General features: G+C 36.2%; 3 protein-coding genes across 4 annotated transcripts; 1 reads left to right on the plus strand and 2 right to left on the minus strand.

Moving 5' to 3' along the window:
* Positions 1-556: 556 nt before the first annotated feature.
* LOC131146040 (ribosome-binding factor PSRP1, chloroplastic) lies at positions 557-11,495 on the plus strand. Its single transcript, XM_058095304.1, has 5 exons — positions 557-1,142; positions 1,443-1,586; positions 1,681-1,929; positions 10,895-11,003; positions 11,099-11,495. Exons 1-5 carry the CDS (start codon positions 819-821, stop codon positions 11,224-11,226), a joined length of 954 nt encoding a protein of 317 aa, XP_057951287.1. The 5' UTR covers positions 557-818; the 3' UTR covers positions 11,227-11,495.
* A 738-nt stretch (positions 11,496-12,233) lies between these two features.
* Positions 12,234-14,421, minus strand: LOC131146041 (transcription termination factor MTERF8, chloroplastic). Its single transcript, XM_058095305.1, has 2 exons — positions 13,884-14,421; positions 12,234-13,804 (listed from the first exon to the last, which is right to left on the minus strand). Exons 1-2 carry the CDS (start codon positions 14,209-14,211, stop codon positions 12,528-12,530), a joined length of 1,605 nt encoding a protein of 534 aa, XP_057951288.1. The 5' UTR covers positions 14,212-14,421; the 3' UTR covers positions 12,234-12,527.
* A 740-nt stretch (positions 14,422-15,161) lies between these two features.
* Positions 15,162-19,227, minus strand: LOC131146042 (uncharacterized). 2 transcript variants are annotated; one of them, XM_058095307.1, is made up of 3 exons: positions 18,127-19,227; positions 15,781-15,857; positions 15,162-15,660 (listed from the first exon to the last, which is right to left on the minus strand). In XM_058095307.1, exons 1-3 carry the CDS (start codon positions 18,964-18,966, stop codon positions 15,525-15,527), a joined length of 1,053 nt encoding a protein of 350 aa, XP_057951290.1. In that variant the 5' UTR covers positions 18,967-19,227; the 3' UTR covers positions 15,162-15,524. The 2 variants fall into 2 exon arrangements, with proteins under 2 accessions (XP_057951290.1, XP_057951289.1); XM_058095306.1 differs by having other exon boundaries at positions 15,162-15,857; positions 18,127-19,177.
* Between the last annotated feature and the right edge of the window lie 1,918 nt (positions 19,228-21,145).

Raw genomic sequence — 21,145 nt, forward strand, 5'->3', positions numbered from 1 at the left:
TTTTAAAAGTATCATTAATTTAGTTGTCACACACTAGTGATAGCATATTTCCACTAACTGAGCGTCGACCCACCCTATTACTCTAACATTTTTTAGGTAAGCTAGTGAGACGAGCAGATCAGGCTCCCGAATAGAGTGTAGCTCAGATCACCCTGGTTATAGGGTGAATTTTTGTCAGAGTGGTGTATGTTTTTGGATAGATGACACTGGAGGGACATTTTTGTCTGGTCTGTTTATTCTGGATTCTAGTATTGTACAGTTTCTGTATAAATGGTTTTATGATTTATGTTTTCGCTGTGTAGGACTGGTTATTGTATATATATATTTTTAAAAAAATGGATAGAATTTTGAGGTGGTTACAAAAGATATTATTTAATATATTAAAAAAAAAAAAAAGGATAGAAAGGGCAAAAAACTCCGAACTAACTGCCAGGTGTAACAAAAAGAGTGGGGCGCAATTCCCCTGCTTGTCCAATCCAACCCGAGTGGTCGGGTGGGTCCCGCACTGGATGGGCAAATGGGGACCAAATATATCCATCGGGTCAAGTATTACGGTGACGGACCTCTCCAGAATTCCTTCGGATAATCATCACCCGCCACGTCCTTCTCCTCTTCTCCCAAAGTATACAGTGCCAAACCTCTCCAAAGCCCCCAGTGCGCCTTTCATCATCAATTGATTCAATTCGCCCTCCAATTCGCTCAATCCCCAAAACCCAAATCTCAAAATCCAATCTTCTTCTCTGCGGTCATTTCAATTCGATCCAATCCAATCGCACCTCACCCTGTCGGCCAAACTCTGCGCAGAAGCCCTAACAACAATGTCGACTCTCTGCGCGTCCGCTGCCGTACAAGCGAGCTGCTGCCCCCACGCGCCGACTTCTTCGTCTTCTGCTCCGGCCAAGTGTTCCCAGCAATCTCTCTCTGGTTTCTCAATCTTTGCCGCCTCGTCCTCCTCAATTTCCCACCACCGCCACCTCTCGGCTTTATCTTCTCGCAGCTGTTCATTTGCAGACGCTTCCGCCATTCTCAAGTCCGTCCACATGCATTCCGTAAAGAATCGAAGCAAGTCTCTTGTCGTGCGTGTGGCCTGGGAAGGTCCTCTATCTTCTGTTAAACTTATCCTCCAAGGCAAGAACTTTGAGGTACCTCTGCCTGGCCATTCATGAGTTTGGTTTCTGAGGTTTCACAGGGAAAAAAAGGAAGAAGAATAAGAAGACGATCAGGCGAGCAATTGAAATTAAATTGCTAATATTGATGGACAAAAAAGCGACATAAGACATTGAAGTGGAAACGTTGTCTCTTTTTTCTTTTCTTATTCTCAGCAACCAAAAGGAATATGATTTTCTTAGCTCCCCTTTTCCCCTTTCCTCTCATTAATCCCTATAATAGATTTTTGAATGGAAACTTTTAAGGATTGAGATCAAAATCTTCTGTTATTACAGTTAACTGATAATGTTAAGAAGTACGTGGAAGAGAAAGTTGGCAAGGCCATTCAGAAGCACAGCCACCTTGTGAGGGAAGTAGATGTTAGGTTGTCAGTTCGTGGTGGAGAGTTTGGGAAAGGCCCCAGGATTCGGAGATGTGAGGTGCCATTTTCAAATCAATGTTTTTATTGGGCTTTCCAGGTTTAATTATGTGTTGTGTTATGTGGGTAATTTTTGGAGAGTTTGTTGAATATAGGTAACTTTGTTCACAAAGAAACATGGAGTGGTCCGGGCAGAAGAACATGCAGAGACGGTCTATGGGAGTATAGATTTGGTGTCCTCAATTATACAGAGGAAAGTGAGGAAGATTAAGGAAAAGGATTCGGATCATGGTCGGCACATGAAGGGCTTCAACAGACTGAAGGTGAGGGAACCAGATGCACTGCCAGTGGAGGAAGATGTGGAGGCTGCACCTCAAGAAGGCAGCGAAGACTTGATCGATGAGGTTGTCTTTCACTTCATTTCTTTCTAATTATAACTATAAATATTGTTATTTTTTCCTGCTATTTTTTAATATATCTAGCCACTTTACATATAATTGCCACATCACTATAGATTTTTTACTCTTCAATTGCAAGATAGTTCCTATTTCCCAGTTGCCAGCAGTTCGTTGTTCAGAATAAGTTTAAAATGTTCTTTATTTTACTGGTTAAGAAATATGGGATTAATTTGCAATCAAGCTGCAAAATTGATCTCATTCCCCTTTCATCCCCGTTGAATTCCATCAGCAATTTCTCTAAATTTCCTTCAGAGCCTTCTGTCTACTCCAGCTTTGCGTTGCTGGTCTTCAATCCCTTTAATTTCCCATTATTGAAGCTAATTCCCTATTTAGTCTTCCCATTGAATGCTTGCCCTTAAAATCTTGGCAAGTTTGATTTTGTTATAAACTATAGTTGGCTTGTAGTTGTATAATTTTAAAATTTCCCTTTGATTTAACCCACCCAGCCTCTTTTTCAAGTCTTAGGAAGGTTGAGGAAATGAGAGGAATATAAAGTTAATTAATAGTTGACTCATTCCTCAAGTATTTTTGAGCATTTTCCTTCTTTTCCACCTCTTTTTTATCAGTACAGAAAATCTTATTAGAGGGCATCAAGGGGATGCCACTCAAGTATAACATACACAAAAAGTTACCCACACTATAGGGTGTCACAAAAATCAAGAAGTACAAGATGATCATTCAAAAACAATTCACTGTGCCAGCCATAACATTAGATCTTGACTAATCTGTAAGTGCATAGCTGACCCTATGAAGGCTTTTCTATTTATTTTTTTATAAACACAGCAAAAGATGGCAAGGGCATGCTGTCTGGTCAAAAAGGCCATGCTCCAAAAGTTCCTGGTCCAGGGGTAGTGTTGGAGGATGTGGTCATCGGACTCAGTATTATCCAAACCTAAATAGCATTGTTGACAAGGGGCAGCCCCCTTTTCTGCAGGTTATCAATGATTAAAACATGTGTTGCCTCCCATGCAAAAAAAAGAGCTTTTGTGGGGAATGCTGTTTTGCAGACGAGTTTCTGAGAAGTTGTAGCATTCTGTTTCCAGTGTGGAGATTTTCTTGCCAAAGGATCTGACTGTAAATCTGCCATTGCCATCCAGAATCCATTTTGGTTCATTGGTAATGTTCCAGTAATGAAACTTGTACAAACTGCTGTATTGGTGATGTTTCTAGTCAAGGGAATGTTCCAAAAGTTCCTTTGATATGAAATATGAAGATGTCGAGTCGTTGATTAATAAGGTCTTCCTTATTGCTTGTCAAATTGAAAATGGCAGGAAATTCAACACTTAGAGGCATTTGGCCACACCAAATATCATGCCAAAAGAAGACATTGTCCCCATTCCCCACTTGAAAGCTGATGGAGGGGAACAAACCATCCCAACTTTTCCTTCGGATGAATTTTTAAATTCCAACTCTGTTGGAGCCTCTCCTAGCATCAGTGATCCAGCCATTGTGTTGGAGACAATATTTAGAAGCAATGATCCCCGTCAAAGGTAATCTTTTTCCTTTATGTACCTCCAAATCTATTTTCCTAGAAGGGCTTTGAAAGTAGAGAGGGATTTTATCCCCAAGCCTCCCAATCAAATATGCTTCTTAATTACCCCCACTTGACAAGGTGGTGTTTAAATTTCTCCATCAAGCTCTCTAAAGGAGTCTCCTTTGAATTCCTACAAACCTTTTTGGCAGCTGAAACAGGTAAAAGAAAAAGGGACATATAATAGATGGGAGGTTAGTCCAGGTGCTCTTGATGAGTGCACATCTACCAAATTTTGATAGGTAGTTCCTTTTCCAACTTGCCAACTTCTTTTCAAGCTTTTCAATTAATGGGATCACAAACTCCTTTATCTTTGAATTTGTCTCCAAGAGGGAGACCAAGATACATAATGGGGATGGTCTAGTTTGCAGCACTGAAGTCCAGCGAGGAGAGGCTGAGGATTAGAATAATCTCACTTTTCCCTTGATTCACCTTTAGAACCGATATGGCTTAAAACCGAACCAAAATGCTTTGAAGGCTGAGGATTTTATGAGGATCTTTTTTAACAGAAAATGATGGTATCATATGCTAAGAGATGATCCAGAACTTTCTTAAGCCTTCTTTTTACCTAAGGTGAGACTTCTAAGGGGCCTTCCTTGGATAGCTTTCTTCAACATGAGGTTTAACACTTCTATGACCAAAATAAACAAAAAGGGCAATAGGGGATCACCCTACCTCAATCTCTGGAGGAGTGAAAAAAGTTGGATGGGCAGCCATTGACGAGTACTGTGCAACTTGGTGTATTAATGCATTGTATGATCCGTCTGCAACATAGCTTCTATCACAATCCCACATCATATGGTGTACTACGGAAATCTTGGGCTTATAAAGATGATTTGGACTCCAACCATGTGGGTTGCTTTTTGTTTAACAAAATCATAGTGGTCCAAAGAAAATACTACCTCACTAGAGTTTGGGCCGAGACTGCCACATTTGGTATCAGAGCCACACTTGGAGTAGTATCTTGTGGGACTCTGCACAAAAGTACTATAACGAGGACGTTAGAGATTGGACAGGTGCGAATATCAGTCCCACATTAGATGTATACTACGGAAATCTTGAGCTTATGAGGATGGTTTGGGTTTCAACTAGGTGAGGCACCTTTTATAGGATAAAATTGGGAGGTTAGTGAGTCAAGTGGACAATACCTCACTGGAATTGTACACAAGACCATGACAGCTTCCCAAAGCCCATTCTCTTAAGAATAAAAAGACATGAGCAAGTGCATTCTCCATGTTGAGCTTATAAAACCACCTCTTTTCCTATCCTTATGATAGCCATGCACAACTTCATTTGCAATATGGGTTGCAACCATGATTGCTTGCCATGAAATTGTGTTGGTGCTATCCAATGACTTCCGTGATGGCTCTTTTGAGCCTTGCCGCAAGGCCTCTAGCCAGAATCTTGTAGGTCCTTCCCACAAGGCTGATTGGGCGAAAATCTTTTTTGTTGCAAGCCCCAGGTTTCTTCAAAATCAGGGTAAAAAAACTGGCATTAATGCAACTCGAGAATTTGCATGTTCTGGAGAACAACTCAAAAATGTTGAGTATGTCTTGCTTGAGAAGGTCCCAATTAGCTTTATAGGAGAACCCATCGTGGCCAGGCGTTTTATCCCACTACAATCCTCAGGGCTTGGTAAGGTGCAGCGTAAGGGTTTAGAGATTTGAAATTGATTCCACCCACTGCTGGTCTCCTGCCCCCCTCAGATTCAGACATTCAGTATATTTTCCATATCCTCTTCTTTAGCCAAAGTTTGTATCACCACACGATGCGCCTAGCTCCGCTGCTATCCTTGCCCCCGGGACTGGTTCAAGGTAAGCTACTGCCTCTACTGGTGCTTCTGCTCCTGTCCCTGCCTTCACGTGGCACGCACATGATGACACACAGTTGGTTGTTCCCATCCCTGCTGGAGGATTCTGTAACCACTAGATTCTTTCGAGGGCTTGGTTTGGAGAGAGCTTGATTGGCTCTCTCCATGATTGTCAGAAGGGCCCTATCTAAGCTCTATTGTTGTAAAGCTACAGCTCGCGCTTAATGCCCTTCTATTATATTAGTAAAGGGCGTTTAGGCTTTACTAATAAAATATATAGGGCTTTTCTTGCTTGTTGCTTTCCTTGCATGCTTGAGCACATTAATAGAAAAAAGGCTTTACTTGAGTTTTCTTTATTCTTTTTTGGTGATAGAAAAAAAAAGTTTTAGTTATAGAGGAAATAATATACAGGGAGGATGAGAAATAAAAATTAAAAATTAAAAAAAAAAACAAGAAAAAACAAATTCAAGTGATCAACCTAATGCTGCCAACCAATCACATTGTAAATCAGTGAAATCGAAGCATACAAAGCCTCCAACTATCCTAAAGAGAAGATCCAAAGTAATGCAAAAAACGTAATCCTGTCCCACATGAAATGAGTGGACAAAACAATCGTGGAAAATGTAAGTAGATCTCTTTAGCCATATAACCAGTGAGATATTGCTCAGCTCCATAGCCTCTTGACATCCTTTTTCCTCCCAAAACCTATAAAAGCACGCAGCGAAAAAACCTCCTAAGAAGTTAAGACACTATCCAATGCGCACCAAATAAAACAAAATGCTTATTCCATAAGCCTCAAGCAATAGAAAGTGAAGAAATAGATGAACATGTGACTCGCCACTGTCGTAACACATCACACAAACATTAGGAGAGAGCCTTGTATCTTCTAAATTTACAACAAATTGTAAGCGCTAACACTTGCATTCTATTACATTTTTATAATGGCTGTTTTCATAGGCCGATAAGAACACACAGGATTATCTTTTCAGAACCCAAGTTCGATTTCATTTTCATGCCTGGATTCTTGCAGTGGTGTATCCTTTCTTTCCTTAGATTGTGGACAAGGGCAAGGTGATGATTTGATATAGTTGTGTGCTTATAAACATGCAAAGAGAAAGAGAAGGGACAGCCTCCACATCAAAACTTCAAGAACCTCAAGTCTTTACTTTACAAACCTGTGCAGGAGGGTGCTTGGATCCATCACATTGACTTCTTGATTATAAAAATAACTAAACTCACATACATTTGCTATATTTTATTTTTCTGAAACTAAAAAATACCTAATTAAAGGTCATAACGCTTCATGACACATTAGTGCTTTTGAGTGAAGTAGACAGATTAATGGTCGCTTGGCTAAGCATTCAGAAAAAACGATGGATGCAAATACAACAACAACAAAACCAAGCCTTAGTCCCATGAGGTGGGGTCGGCTATATGAATCATTTTCAGTCAATTTATGCGATCATGGACCATTTCTTTTGATAGATTGAAGGATATTAAATTCTTATTCACTATCTCCTCCCAAGTTATTTTAGGTCTACTTCTATCCCTTCTACTGCCCCCCACAGTAACTAACTCACTCTTCCTCACTGGTGCACTATGTGGCCTACGTTGCAAGTGTCCATACCATCTGAGTCGTCCCTTCCTTATCTTATCTTCTATTGGAGCTACACCTAACTTACCGCAAATATGTTTATTCCTTAATTTATCTTTTAATGTTATACCACTCATCCATCTAAGCATTCTCATCTCAACAACTTTTACTTTTTGGATATTATGTTTCTTCATCGCCCAACATTTCGAACCATATAACATAACTGGCCTTATAGCTGTCCTATAAAACTTCCCTTTAAATTTTAAGGGCATTCTACGATCACAAAGTACACATGAAGCACGTCTCCATTTTACCTAACTTGCTTTAACTCTATACATTACATTATCTTCAATTTCTCCTTCAGCTTGCATAATCGATCAAATGTATCAAAATCTACAAGTGCTATTTATTTCATCATCATCAAGTTTAACTTTGTCACCAATATTCCTCCTATCATTACTAAAATTACATTTCATATATTTTGTCTTATTTCTACTTATCCTAAAGCCTCTAGATTCCAAAGTTTCTCTCCATAATTCTAACTCAGCCTCTACTCCGTCCCTAGTTTCATCAATTAATACAATATCATTTGCAAACAACATACACCATGAAACCTCCTTTTAAATACTCTTCCTCAATTGGTCCATTACTAAAGTAAAAAGATAAGGACTCAAAGCAGATCCTTGATGTACATCTATGGTGATTGGAAATTCTCTAGTTTCTCCATCTATAGTCCTTACACTAGTCATTACTCCATTGTACATATCCTTAATGACATCGGTATACCTACTACATACACCCTTTTTTTCTAAAACCCACCACAAAATTTCCGTAGGTATCCTATCATATGTTTTCTCAAGGTTAATAAATATCATATGCAAGTCCCTCTTCTTTTTCCTAAACTTTTCTATTAATCTTCTTAAAAAATAAATAGCTTATATGGTAGATCTCCCAGGCATAAAACCAAATTGATTTTCTAAGACCTTCGTTTTTAACCTTAATCTTTGTTCAACTACCATTTCACATAATTTCATCGTATGATTAATAAGTTTAATTCCACGATAATTATTACAATTTTGAATATCTCCGTTATTTTTGTATATAGGTATTAAAGTGTTTTTCCTTCATTTATTTAACATTTTCTTAGTTTTTATAATTGTATTAAATAAATTAGTTAACCATATAATTCTGTTATCACCTAAGCATTTCCAAACTTCAATTGGTATGTTATCTGGTCCCATAGCTTTCCCATTTTTCATCTTTTTTAGTGCAAACTTAACTTCGTTAACTGTAATTTTGCGAATAAATCTCATATTTTTAGTCTTTTTCTCATTTGAAAATTCTAAGTTTAAGCCTTCTATTTGGTTTTCATTAAATAACTTACTAAAGTAACTTCGTCATCTGTCTTTAATATCTTTGTCCTTAACCAAGACAATATCATCCTCACTTTTTATATATTTTACATTTCCTAAGTCCTTACTTTTCCTTTCTCAAGCTTTAGCAAGTTTAAATATATCTCCTTCCCTTTCTTTTGTATCTAATCTATGATACAAACTATTAAATGATCTTTATTTATCTTCACCAACAGCCTTTTTTGCATCTTTTCTTGCCTTCTTATACTTTTCAAAGTTATCCCTATTTCTACATTTTTGCCACATTTTATACCAAATTCTTTTTATCTTTATGACTTTTTTGTACATCTTTATCCCACCACCAACTTTCTTTGCTATTCGAAAATTTTCCCCTTAATTTACCTAAAATCTCTTTTGCTATTTTTTAATAGAGCTAGCTAATCTACTCTAAAAAGTATTTGTATCTATCTCATCCTCTATAGTTCAATCCTCAACTTTTATCATTTTATTTTTAAATTTTATTATATTTTGTTCTTTTAGGTTCCACCATCTAGTTCTTTTACACTGGTTTATTTTATCATTTTTCTTCCATTTTTTAGTACATATATCTAACACTAAGACTCTATGTTATGTGGTTAGACTTTCACCTAGAATAACTTTACAATTCTTACATGATAAACGATCTACCCTCCTAGTTAAAAAAAATTTTATTTGATTTCTATTTTGTCCACTTTTAAAGGTTATTAAGTGTTCTTCTCTCTTCTTAAAGTAAGTATTCATTATACTAAAATCATATGATATAGAGAAGTCTAAGATCGTCTCCAGGCTCATTTTTGTTTCCATATCCATATCCTCTATGTATCCTCTCGTAATTTTTATTATCCATTCCAACGTGTCCCTTCAGATCTCTTCCTATAAATATTTTCTCAGTCCCTGATATGCCTTGTATAATTTTATCCATAACTTCCCAAAATTGTCTGTTAAGATTTTCTGCTAATGTCTGACTCAAAATTTTTCCTTCATTTGGAATTTTTTATCAAATTAAGATGTTAACTGGTGTAGTTCGCTACCAGTTTACTCAGATTTTGTATTATGCAAAATGGTGTTGCATCTTCTTTTATTCAGTACCATGTTAAATGATCCTATACTAAGACTGAAAATATTTTAAGTTGATCATCTCTCAATTCAATCGTTCAGTCTTTTTTTTTTTTTTTTTTTTTAATTCCTGTAATACTTGATTTAAGGCAGGTTTAGGATACTAAATTTTGGGCAGATGTAGTTATATGCTCTGCAGCACACTGAGCTGCTAAGGGGTGTCCTGTTATCTTTTATGAAGGCTAGATTGATCCATTCTAGAACTGGGATTCAAGAAAACTTGGAGATTGTTTTCCAATCATTCTTCTTTTTCCCCCCTTCATCATTTTCTTCACATCACCTCTGATGCTGCATGTAGATCACAAGCTTGCATCAACTTAACTACAGACCTTTTTCTGTAGGAGAAACTTATTATTATACTGATATGTGGTGTTTGTTTTCTCATATTTTTTCGAAACTCTGGCTTAATGTCCACGGGGAGCAGTTGCATGAGATGAGTCAATTTTTTTAAAAAAAATTTTTGCTCCCTAAGAATTTTTTCTCTATGTTCTTCATTAACTCACCATTGGACTTATTCCTGTTAAGCTATTGTTGATGGATGATTTCAAGTTGATCCAAACACTGATATATATATATATATATGAAGAATAAATGGTTCTCGTCAAAGTTTGGTTGCCAAGTGGCAACACTAATAAGAACCATGTCTTCTGGACTTTTGCTATACATATCAACAAATCATTGCAAGAAATTTTCACAACTGATGTGAAATCCCAAGATTTGTTGGAATTAGATAACTTTTTTACACTCAATAAATTCCAACAAATCCTGGGATTCCACGTGACATGTGAAAATTTCTTGGGATGGTTTTCTCATGATGAATAGAGTTCTCTGATATTTTGATACTTCCTTTTGTGGCCTTATAGATCCACTTCAACAAAATGAAGTCATGTTCTTGTCACTCTTTTTGCACCTTTAAACTAACATAGTAGCATTATTCGTTCCTTATTGGTCTATATGTGTCTATTTGAGCTACCACTTGGAACCATCTTGGCTGACTAACCTTTTTTTCCCCTTCTTATATACCTTGTCTTCCTCAGGTTTAAATTCCTCCAATATGTATTGTTTTTGGTTGATCCAACATCTTTTAACCTTAAAACTATTTCAATTTAATTCTTTTTCAGCTTAACTTTGTGAAAAAATTGGATAACTTTGAGAACATTACTATAGAATGCAATATGTGTATGTTTTATGCTCAACTTGTATATGCTTTGCTAATGTTATCTGGTCTTTAACTTTATATTTTATGGACCATTGGAGCATAAAGTTGTTATGGCATCATTGATATCATCTTTATGTTTATCTTGCCTTCTTCTATGGATGATTTAATGTTTCTCATGTATCAGGAGCCATGCAGTTCAGTTACAAAATGTAGGGTTCTTTGTAGTTTGTGCTGCTGAGTAATTCTGCAGCATACTTTGAAGTGCCCTTTTTCTCCCTCATGCACTCATTCTATGCTTGCATCTTTTCAGATTGTTCGTACAAAATATTTTGACATGCCACCATTGACTGTTGAGGAAGCCATTGAGCAGCTGGAAAACCTTGATCATGACTTCTATGGTTTCCGAAATGAAGTAACAGGTATGATATTGAAGGTCTGGTGTTTCTGTTCTCTTGGAATTAATGATTCATAGTTTGTAGTCTAATGTTTTGGTTGCTTTATGCCTTGGAATCAGGTGAAATTAATATTTTGTACAAAAGAAAAGCTGGAGGATACGGGCTTATTATTCCTAAAGATGGTAAAACTGAGAAATTAGAGGCATTGGTTGTAAAACCAGCCCGGGAACCCTCTTTGGCAGAATAGATCGGCTTAGAAAAGGAGGGATATTTGTAATATAATTGTGTCATGGCAAAATTAGAGATGGGATGTCAAGAGATGCGGAAATGACTCAATCCATGGTTTGAGATCGAGTGAACGTAGATATTAAGGGATGTTTGAACTCATTCACCTTCATTATCATTTTTGTAAAATGAGATTTGCAGTGTTGTGCCCAACATATTGACTGGAAAAGACACTGTGTACTCGCCATGTAATCTATATACAAGTTAATGGCAAAGTTCTTTCTTTGGCCATGTTCCCTCTTTTACCTAGCACTAGCAAGTTTGCTTACTGTTTATTTCAGCATGGTATGGGCTAGTTGCTTTTCTTTAGGTCATTAAACTCTTTTGATTGGTTCTGTATTTCTGAAGTTGCTTCTTAACAGGAAAACTGGGTTTGTGCTGATGCAATTCATATGAAAAAGCTGTAAATCTGTGGGATCTGAATTATTTTGTTCTCTCTGAGATTTTGACACAGGCTCAAATTGTACTTTCCCTCTGCAATCTCAAATTGGCCCCCTTTACTGGGTTACAAGTTCAATTGGATTGGATGTTTCGAACTGACTGACTAAAAAATGATTGGCGTTTATGTTTTGACTGAGAAATACTGAAAGTTGAATCAGAGTGGGCTTCATAAATGCCTTTGATATCTAACTTAGTAAATAATGCTCAAGAAAAATAGCAATGAGCTCGAGGTTAAATGGTTTCTTGATGTTTTGAAAAGTGCCTAGTCATTTCCTACTTGGTAGAAGCTGGTTCTATCCCTCTTGCTATTTTGTGGTGGAAAGCAGAGTGAATCAAAATGACACTGCCATACACCACTGCTGTAGGATCGGAAGTTCAAGTAAGGATCCGGCAATAAATAAAAACTTGGGACCATTTCAATTGATACAGGTCAAAAGTTAGGTGGGCTGAAAATTTTACTTTCAAATTGAAAACTTCGCATGAATTACTTCAAAAATACACCCAAACAAACCTCAACATCCTGGTAGCTTCTGTAGAATTACTTCAAAAATATATTTAGCGCTTCGATATTCTGGAATAAAGTTAAGAGTTCTCACAATAAGCTAAATGCAATTTTCATCCCCAATTTCTGCAGCAGTTGGTAGAGAGAACGCAACAATTCTGTGTGCAACAATTGGATGGGGTGAAAGCTCCAAGCAAGCATTGAACAATGTAATGGAGTGAGAAGGGGCCGAAGTTAATCCAACTGCTTATGGGAGAGGGAAAAAAAAGGAACGTTATTTTGTTCAATCTATCTAAACTCACTTTAATAAAAACTGTTAATTAGACAGGTAGAGCCGCCTTCTGCTTCTTCTTCTCCTCCTCGATGAATCTCTCAGTTGACACACTCAATAACTTGTTAAGGGACATTCCTTCCCCTACAATCTTCTTCCTTTCTTCATACCTACGCTTGATCCTGTCATCAAGCTTGTAACCAAGAAATGCTGGGAAAACCAACAGTTCCCCAACCTCACGACCCATGTCCTCTATCAAGTATTCCATCTTCTCTTCCAAAGAACTGTGATTATACTGCAATATTTGAGGATGCTTCTTGCTCATGATAAAAATATCCTCACAAGACAATCCATAGCTCAAGAACACCCCAATCACCTTCTGCAAATTCTCACAGCTCGTCCTCGTCATAGCCCACATTGCCACAGTCATATCCTTGGTTCTATATGCATACCCAATCTTCACCAAGAAATTCAGTTTATATGCAAGGTTCCCCTCAAAGGACAGGCCTAGAAACAAAGGCGCTTTGGACAAGAACTTGAAGATACCAGTGGAATCCAGTCCACATTGCTTGAGAAAATCAATCCTGGGATGCAACTTCCGCTCCTTGCTAGCACTCATCAAGTTTGGGAACACGAGCAGAATCCTGAAAATCTCCTCCTCGGTGAGTCCAGCGAACGATCTAAAGAACTCCACATGGCTTCCCAAATGCTCCACACTATAACTCAGTACCGCCGGAAGCCTACGCACCACAGCTGCAGTTGCATCCTCATCTCCCCCACTCAGTTCCATTAGGAACCTGATTCTGGGAATTAATTGTCTGTCTAGATCATAGTTCAGAATGGCTGGCCGGCGAACAATTAGATCAGTCCCACCAAAACGGCTCAAGAAAGCCATTGTTCTTTCAATTTCTTCAGCCGGCTTGAGACATATGGCTTTGGTCAAACTGACATTGTTGAGAACACGAACAAGCTTTTCTCTTGGAACTCCGTGATGAAGAAGAAGCCTAACCTTATCCTCAAAACCCACCAAGAATCTGGGATCAGTTGCAGTCAACAGTCGCTGTAGCTGCAACGCTTCGATTTTTCCTTCCAAATCATCCCGAATAAATCGTAGCAACGGATTGATTTCCTCAGCTATCAACACATCCGGGCGTTTCGCAACCAAGCGACCCAGCGCGAGGCCATTGATACCCAGTGACAGCAGAGAATCTGTTCGAATGCGCAAGGATTCAAAAGAAGTGAATCTTAAGGATGCGTTGGTGTTTAGGAGTAGTTGGGCCTCGCTCTCGTCGAGTCCAAGTTCATGGGTCAGCAACAAGAATGTTCCTGAGATAAACATAACAGAGATTGTTGGTATGAGGACGTACGCAATGTGTTTGAGAATTGGACTGAGAGAAACACTCACCCTTTTCGGAGACGGAGACGAGATTGGAAGGAGAATTTGTACTGTGTTGAGCGACCAGATCACCGGAGGAATTAGAACCCAGTTGGGCTAGCAGTGGACTGAGTTGAGCAGTACTTCTGGTTGGACTGAGTTTCATGACAGAGAACCAATCGCGGGGCTGAAGAGCTGGATGTAAAACAACTGCGAATTGAACCTGCACTGCAGAAGAAGAAAACGAAGAAGAAGGGGGGAAAGGGTGAGGGAACGTGGTAAGAAGAGTATCCATTTCGCAGATTTCCTTCCTCTCGCCAAATGGGAACACTATCTTTTTTGTTATTATTATATACATACGAAGTATATATACATACAGAACGCTGAAAAAATGGTGTCGTTTTAATTGGTTGATGCCTGCTTGCTGCCCGATGAAGAATTAAATGACAGTTAAAAACTCAAGTGAAAATTTAGACAATATGTTTTTTTAAAATGGCCTACGTGCGGGAGCGGTGAGAATGCCAACTCGCATGCACAAGTCATGATTTGTTTCATAAAACCATGCATTATGAAATCAGTAACCAGTACTCCCAAAATTAAATGCTCCCTTACCTCTCGTCTTACCTGTTTCAGCCTGGCATGGACGTAGCCGGCCATAAGCATCTTTGTGAGTTAAAAATAAGAAGTTTTGTTGATTAGAAAACATTATGCAATTCCTCTCTCCGTAAGAGAGAGAGAGAGAGAGAGAGAGAGAGAGAGAGAGAGACTTATTCCCTTAGAAACTAAAAGGAAGATGATTTTTTGTGAGTGAAACTTAATTTACTGTGGCATGTTGCAATGAAATGGATTGAAAATGAAAAGAAATATAAAATTATATGAAGAATAAAAGATAATTTCAATTCTACTCCATTCTTGCATACCAAATAGATCATTAAGCTCAATTAGATGGAGGATTTTGAAAGAGAAATTAAAAGGAGAAAACAAGAAAGGAATTAAATTTCTAAGGTATCTTGGTCTCTATTTTGAATACTATTAAGAATTAAAATTTATTCAAATATGATTCCGAATTAGTAGAAATCTAATGACATATAGAATGAAAAATTGTAAATTGATTCATCACATATTTTATTGTCTATCATTTTACTTGACAACCAAACAGATTATATTTTCCTTTCCTTTCTTTTGTGTTTTCCAAGTTCAATGCAGCCTAAGAAATTCAAATTATTTCTGACCCTGGCAGTACATGATGAAGTAGCTCCACTCCTACGGTTGCACAATAGTCTTTGTTGTGCTTGTGCTAGCAAGGTATTTACTACAATTCCATGTTTCCATTAATTTAAGAGAGAGCATAGTCGCCCGAAACAATCACTGGCAATTATAAATGAGAAATTGGACATGTTCAACAAATTAGGGAAGGGGAGGAATACCCAAATAGAAGCTCCCAATTTTACTCTTGAGGAATCAATATAAAAAATTACAACAGAATAAATATGAATCGAACTCACAACATCTTCAGCATGTGTTGGGCCTGGACTGCTACATTTTCCCGGATTCTAATCGAGTTGAACAAAATGCAGACAGAATGGTTTTGCCATCAGTCAGACAGCAATCAAATGCCAGGGCATGTTTTGTAGACGATTACTACCTCAAAACCTCTGCATAAAGGATATATTAAGCCTTGCATTGTTTTTGAGTGTTATTGGCATTTAGACGACTTTTGGGAATATTTGCCACATTTTTCTTCCCCATAGGAACCCCTTTTAAAAGAACAACGGACGAGCATGCTTTTCCGAGTTTCTTGGGTGACCTAGCAAGAGAAAACATGCAAAAGATGTCAGTTGAATAAATCGCAGATTTATGATCAAACAATGAAGTAATATTGGAAGAAATGATGTCAAGAACAGCATTTGGCCAACAATTCACTTGCCTTCTTTTAGGAGCTTCACTAACAATATCTGCAGTTTTATGGGATACTTCCCTTTTGCCATTTTGAGGATTTTCTTTCTGCATAAGAATGAACAAGCAATTAAAAGCTTGTAGCGCAACAAAGGCAAAAAAACATTTATTAGGAACACACAAACGTGTGCAGAATATCTGTAGCAATAAACAGGTAAAGCTAACAGCCATGTTTTGGTAAAGATTACACTGCCTTCAGCTTGTCGAGCATACAAGGTAATTTAATAAGAAATTAACCACCTATTTTGCTTCTCCTGTGAAGCTACAACACCCTCCAACATTCTGTCATATGGAAGGATATTATTTGTAGCCTTCCAGCTAGAGTTGCACTAAGCAGAGAGAACCTGCATCTTATAGATGATACATACAACTGTGGAGCACAAATGAACAGAAATTTAGTTTATGGAATTCTTGTTACTTGCCACACTCTTAACTACTTAAAAAAATAAATAGAAACGTCAAAAATATGTGCCTGATTAACCCTGCAAGAACTAAAACCAAGGAACTAAAATTCTTTCAAACAAGGCAACAAAAACAATAACAAAGAATAATATACAAATAACCAGCTGTCTTTCAGTGGTAGCATAAGGGAAGATCAATATGCTTTTGAGAAGGCTGGATTTCCAACACTAGTAGCAAAAGACCTTGCAAAAAGATAGAGAAGAAGCAGAGGTACTTTCAAGGTAGTTCTACCCAAAAGCGTAGGAAAACTGATACTTAAACTATAGCATAGGGAATAATTTCAAGAATTTGAGAAATTTAATCACATGGAACATGACTTCCTCAAAATTGAGTAAAAACACTGGGAGTTTTAAAAAAGTTTTATCTAGCAAAAAAATATATCAAATTACTTAAGACTGCGAAGGAGAACAAAATACCTGTTGCTTTGAGAGGCATATAGCCCCACATTTCAATTCCAACCCATAGCCAGGAATAGATATTTACAGACTAACAAAGGCATCAAGGACTATAAAATAATTAAATAGATGAATAATGTTTGGATAACAATACAATCACTGAGATAAGTATCGGATCAAGACTAATATCATCAGGAAGGCAGGTAAACCAGATGAAAGTTAAGAATTTCTTGATGGGAGAAAAAACATCTAATGCACTACCAGTAAATGGGGAGTGAAGGTATTGTGCAAAGAATAGACATTGGAGTGCACATGTTGTAGGAAAAGGCAAAAGTTTCGTTCGGAATTATTGTTATAACATTATTTTGATGGGTGGAGGCAGAAAGTGCAATGGGAAGTATCCAAGTAACCAAATTTGTATTAAGGCCTCATGAAATACAATAAATAAACTGCTACTCACCTCCAAATTAATTAGTTCTTAACTCATGCCTTCTTTTTGCATAAAAGCAATGATAACAAGTCTGCAATAGACAGTTTCCCAACTTGGATTTTGTGTTTTTCGCATAACTACCAAACAAAACCTTTGCTTCAAAAATGCCACAAAAAGTCTAGTTTATGCTTAAAGGTTGAGGACATAACAACAATCAAAGATGCTTGGCTGGGCAGTATAATCCCCTATACTGTATTTATTTTCTGGTTGGAACATTACCTTGATCTTCGGTAGACCAGGAACATCATAGGGATCAGTAACAGAGAGCCAATAATATTATACTACCAATTGTTCTTCATACCTTACAATAATTATGAATTAAAAGATAATTTTATTAACACCCAACCACTTTTTCTCTGTGTGTGTGTGTGTGTGTGTGTGCATGCGCGCGTGTGTGCACGTGTGTGTGTGTGTGTGTGTCTGTGAGAGAGAGAGAGAGAGAGAGAGAGAGAGACCTTAACTCTATCAACACAGTACAATGATTGATGAACAAGAATTACAACACACAATTCAAATTATAGGTTACCCATCAAAATTCTAACTTGAAATCTGTACGCCTTAAGCATAAAATATCTGATGGTGGATCTAGAACCACCGACAGATCTCAAACTATGTACTTGAACAAAATTCATGAAATTCGATAAGAGAGTTTAATAAATTCCTAACCACATAAAAGATTTTACCTATCACAAAAAAGAAAAAAAAAATTATATGGAATTTTGATATTTCTACAACAGTCAACATGTGATAACAGCTTCTCTTGGGCAGGCAATGCTCAAACTCTTCTTCGGAGATCTTTTAATTGTCTATTAAAAGAAACAGAATAATCTCCAAAACGACAGCATGCATGAGAAGCTACTCAACGCTGGAACCCAAAAAAAAGCGGATGACTTATGAAAACAAGTAATGCTAGAAGATATCTACACGCACAGAAGCAGATTATATAGCAACGAGGTAAATAAAATCTTACTTCATGTAATTGAACTATGTGTTCTCCTCGATTTGCTTCCTTGAGAGAACCAAAAGGCAAGATTGTAATCCTAGGTTTTTTCTTCTCACCACCAACATTCTCATCCGAAGAACTCACTTTCCTCTTCTTTCCCTCTCCGACATTCTTCGCCTTACACTTCTTCTCCCGAACTTTCCAGACATTCTTCCTCCGAAACAGCAACTTCTCAAATTTCCATGACGCACAGCTCGTATCAATCACCGTCACTTCCGTACGTGAAAACGCCTTCAGATCGCCATAACACTTCTCCTCCTGAACATTCACACAATCAACATTATCTCGCTTCGCTCTCTTCATTTCCGTTAAGCTATTGTCACCGCTTGAAGGTACCGTAGCCGAAACACTTTCTTCTCCTCTTACACCATACGAGGACTTCTCGTCAACACTTGAAGATTTTGAAAGCGCACAGATTCTAGGGTTTGCCTGTTTACGAGAACTCTTTTTCGCGCAACTTTTTGAAATTCCATCAGAGTCTCCCATAACAAAGAGCTCGGCAAGAACATTGCTCATTATCCCGAACCAGTCCTCTTCTCCGTTGTCGCATGACGACTCCGCAGTTCCAGTTCGGTGGAGAGCTGGCTTCGGTTGGTCCGAAGGAGAGGAACCGGAGTCCGATTTCCGGTCAATGTTGGCGGCTGTAGGAGCGGATGCATTGGTGTTAGAAGAACCAGAGAGAGTGAGATCGTGAGGAGTGAGGAAGTGATCAAGATCTTGGTCGCCGCCGGTCGGGAAACCTCTGGAAGACCGGAGCCGGTCGAGCCAGTTCGAAGCGGATTTGCTACTCGAGATCGAACAGAGCATTGTCACAAAGAGGGATGATCGATCGCAGCGTCAAGAGTTGCAGAATTCCGGAGATTGATCGGTGAATTCGGCGAAATGGAGTGAGATTGTGCGATTGGTGAGAACGAAGTATAGGGTTTTAGTTCGATCCCCACGTTCGCTCCGATGGCTTCAAACAAATTTACAGTGGAAAAATTCTACAGTGCACAGTGGTGCGCGGCACGCGGCACGCGGCGTACGCCTATAACCTATTTGTTCAATTGTTCCTGAGAAAATATTTTTAATTTTAATCTTTAATCTGTAAAGCTTATTTCGTATTGTTTCTGCTTTTCATTTTCTATTTTTATTTTTCTGCAATGAAAAAAAAAATTTACAAAAATGTATTTGTTTATGTTTATTTTTTTATAATTTATAATAAATTAAAATTAAAATTTTATAATTTTTAATTATTTTGACAAATAATTTCTTGTCAATAATTAAATTTTTTGAATTAAATCACTCATTTTATTCATAATATTTAATTAAAATTAAAATTAAAATTAAATAATCATATGAATTTAAAAAATTTTGTATAAAAACTAAAAAGATAATAAATTTATTTACAAAATATTTTTACTATATTTCAATTACAAGCACATTAAATTGTTCTTGTAAAGTGGATTTTAAAATATACTAATTAAACAAAATAATAATAATAATAATTTTATTTTTATTATTTTAATCATATTTTTTAATTGTTATTTGATTTAAGGATAAAAATAAGTATTTGTTTAACCGAAGTTTTAATCTGTTTTAGTTTTATAAATATTAATTTAAAAGTCGTTGACTTTTCATTTTCAGTTTATATTTTATATTTTTACTTTTTATTTTTAGTTTTTATTTTCATAATTTTTAATAATCATGCCAAACGGTCTCTTAAAAAATTAACAAAATAATTTTATATAAATATTAAAATAAATAAATATTTATTTAGGCAATTAAATAAAATGTTAAACTCTTTTCTCATTTATGTTTTATTTAATTACTAAAAGTACATCATATGGGACCTTGTAACAAAGACTATTTATAATTATTATTTATTAGCCTAGCGGTAGGTCCCCCAAAATAAAGAAAAAGGAAATTCAAAGTACCCTAAAAAAATTTAATTAATAGAAGTGCATGAGTAAATGTAAATGGTTAGAAAATTTTGTTTCTCTCTCCTTGCATATTTTTTATTTTAATTTATTAAAATTAAAAATTAAATATGATTGATTTTTTTTTTAATTTAACTTATGGTCCTTTTTGCAAGAAAGGACATAGTAAAAAATAAATAAGAATGGTTAAAAAGCATAAAATATACATATTTAGGGAAAGTACAAACGAACGAGGAATATTAAATTCTTACTCACTATCTCCTCTAACTCTAAGATATTAAAAAAAAAAAAATTATGGAACAGAAATGGTACATTAGCACTGGTCAAATTAAAGATTACAAAAGATTTACAAGAATAATCTCTCAAATCTAACGACAAAAAATGGTTATTCCCTCTAAAAATAATACCAATATTTTTTGTTCCAAACTGATAAAGTAGAAGTATGGACTAAATACTTATCTAAATGTTTAACTCTAGCCAAGACTGAAACCCTGATCAGATATCTATCCTAAGGAAAATATTATTATAAAGAAGTTGAACCCTGATCGAGAATTTGTCTTAAGAAAAATATTATTAAAAAAAATAATTGAATGGTACACAAGAGTTTTAAGTCCAAATAATATTTTCGTAAAACATTGTTTTATATAGAATGGCTTCAATAAACTATTTTACATTCAATTCTTCAATAAAATTTTAGTAAAACATTGTTTTATTTTCATTTCTAAAACATCTTGAATTTAAAATTTACATATTTGATCCCTTAAATTTGAATATTAAAAAAGAGAAATAAAGTATATGGAGATATAAATTATGCATTTTCTTGTTGTTAACTCGGGTTCAATGAACTTTTAAATAAATTCAAAAAAATATAATTAATTTCTTCATAATGTGTGACAGGTAAAAGTGATGTAATAAAATTCATAAAAGAAAAAATTAAGAAAAATATGATAAACTCAATAAACACCTTCTCCATAATGACCTAAAAAAATAACAATAATAATTAAAAATTTATTATTTTTAATTAATTAATTAAATTAGAAATTTGAGGATTTTGGATATTATAATAT

This window comes from Malania oleifera, chromosome 13 (assembly GCF_029873635.1).
Source record: "Malania oleifera isolate guangnan ecotype guangnan chromosome 13, ASM2987363v1, whole genome shotgun sequence".
Taxonomy (NCBI): domain Eukaryota; kingdom Viridiplantae; phylum Streptophyta; class Magnoliopsida; order Santalales; family Ximeniaceae; genus Malania; species Malania oleifera.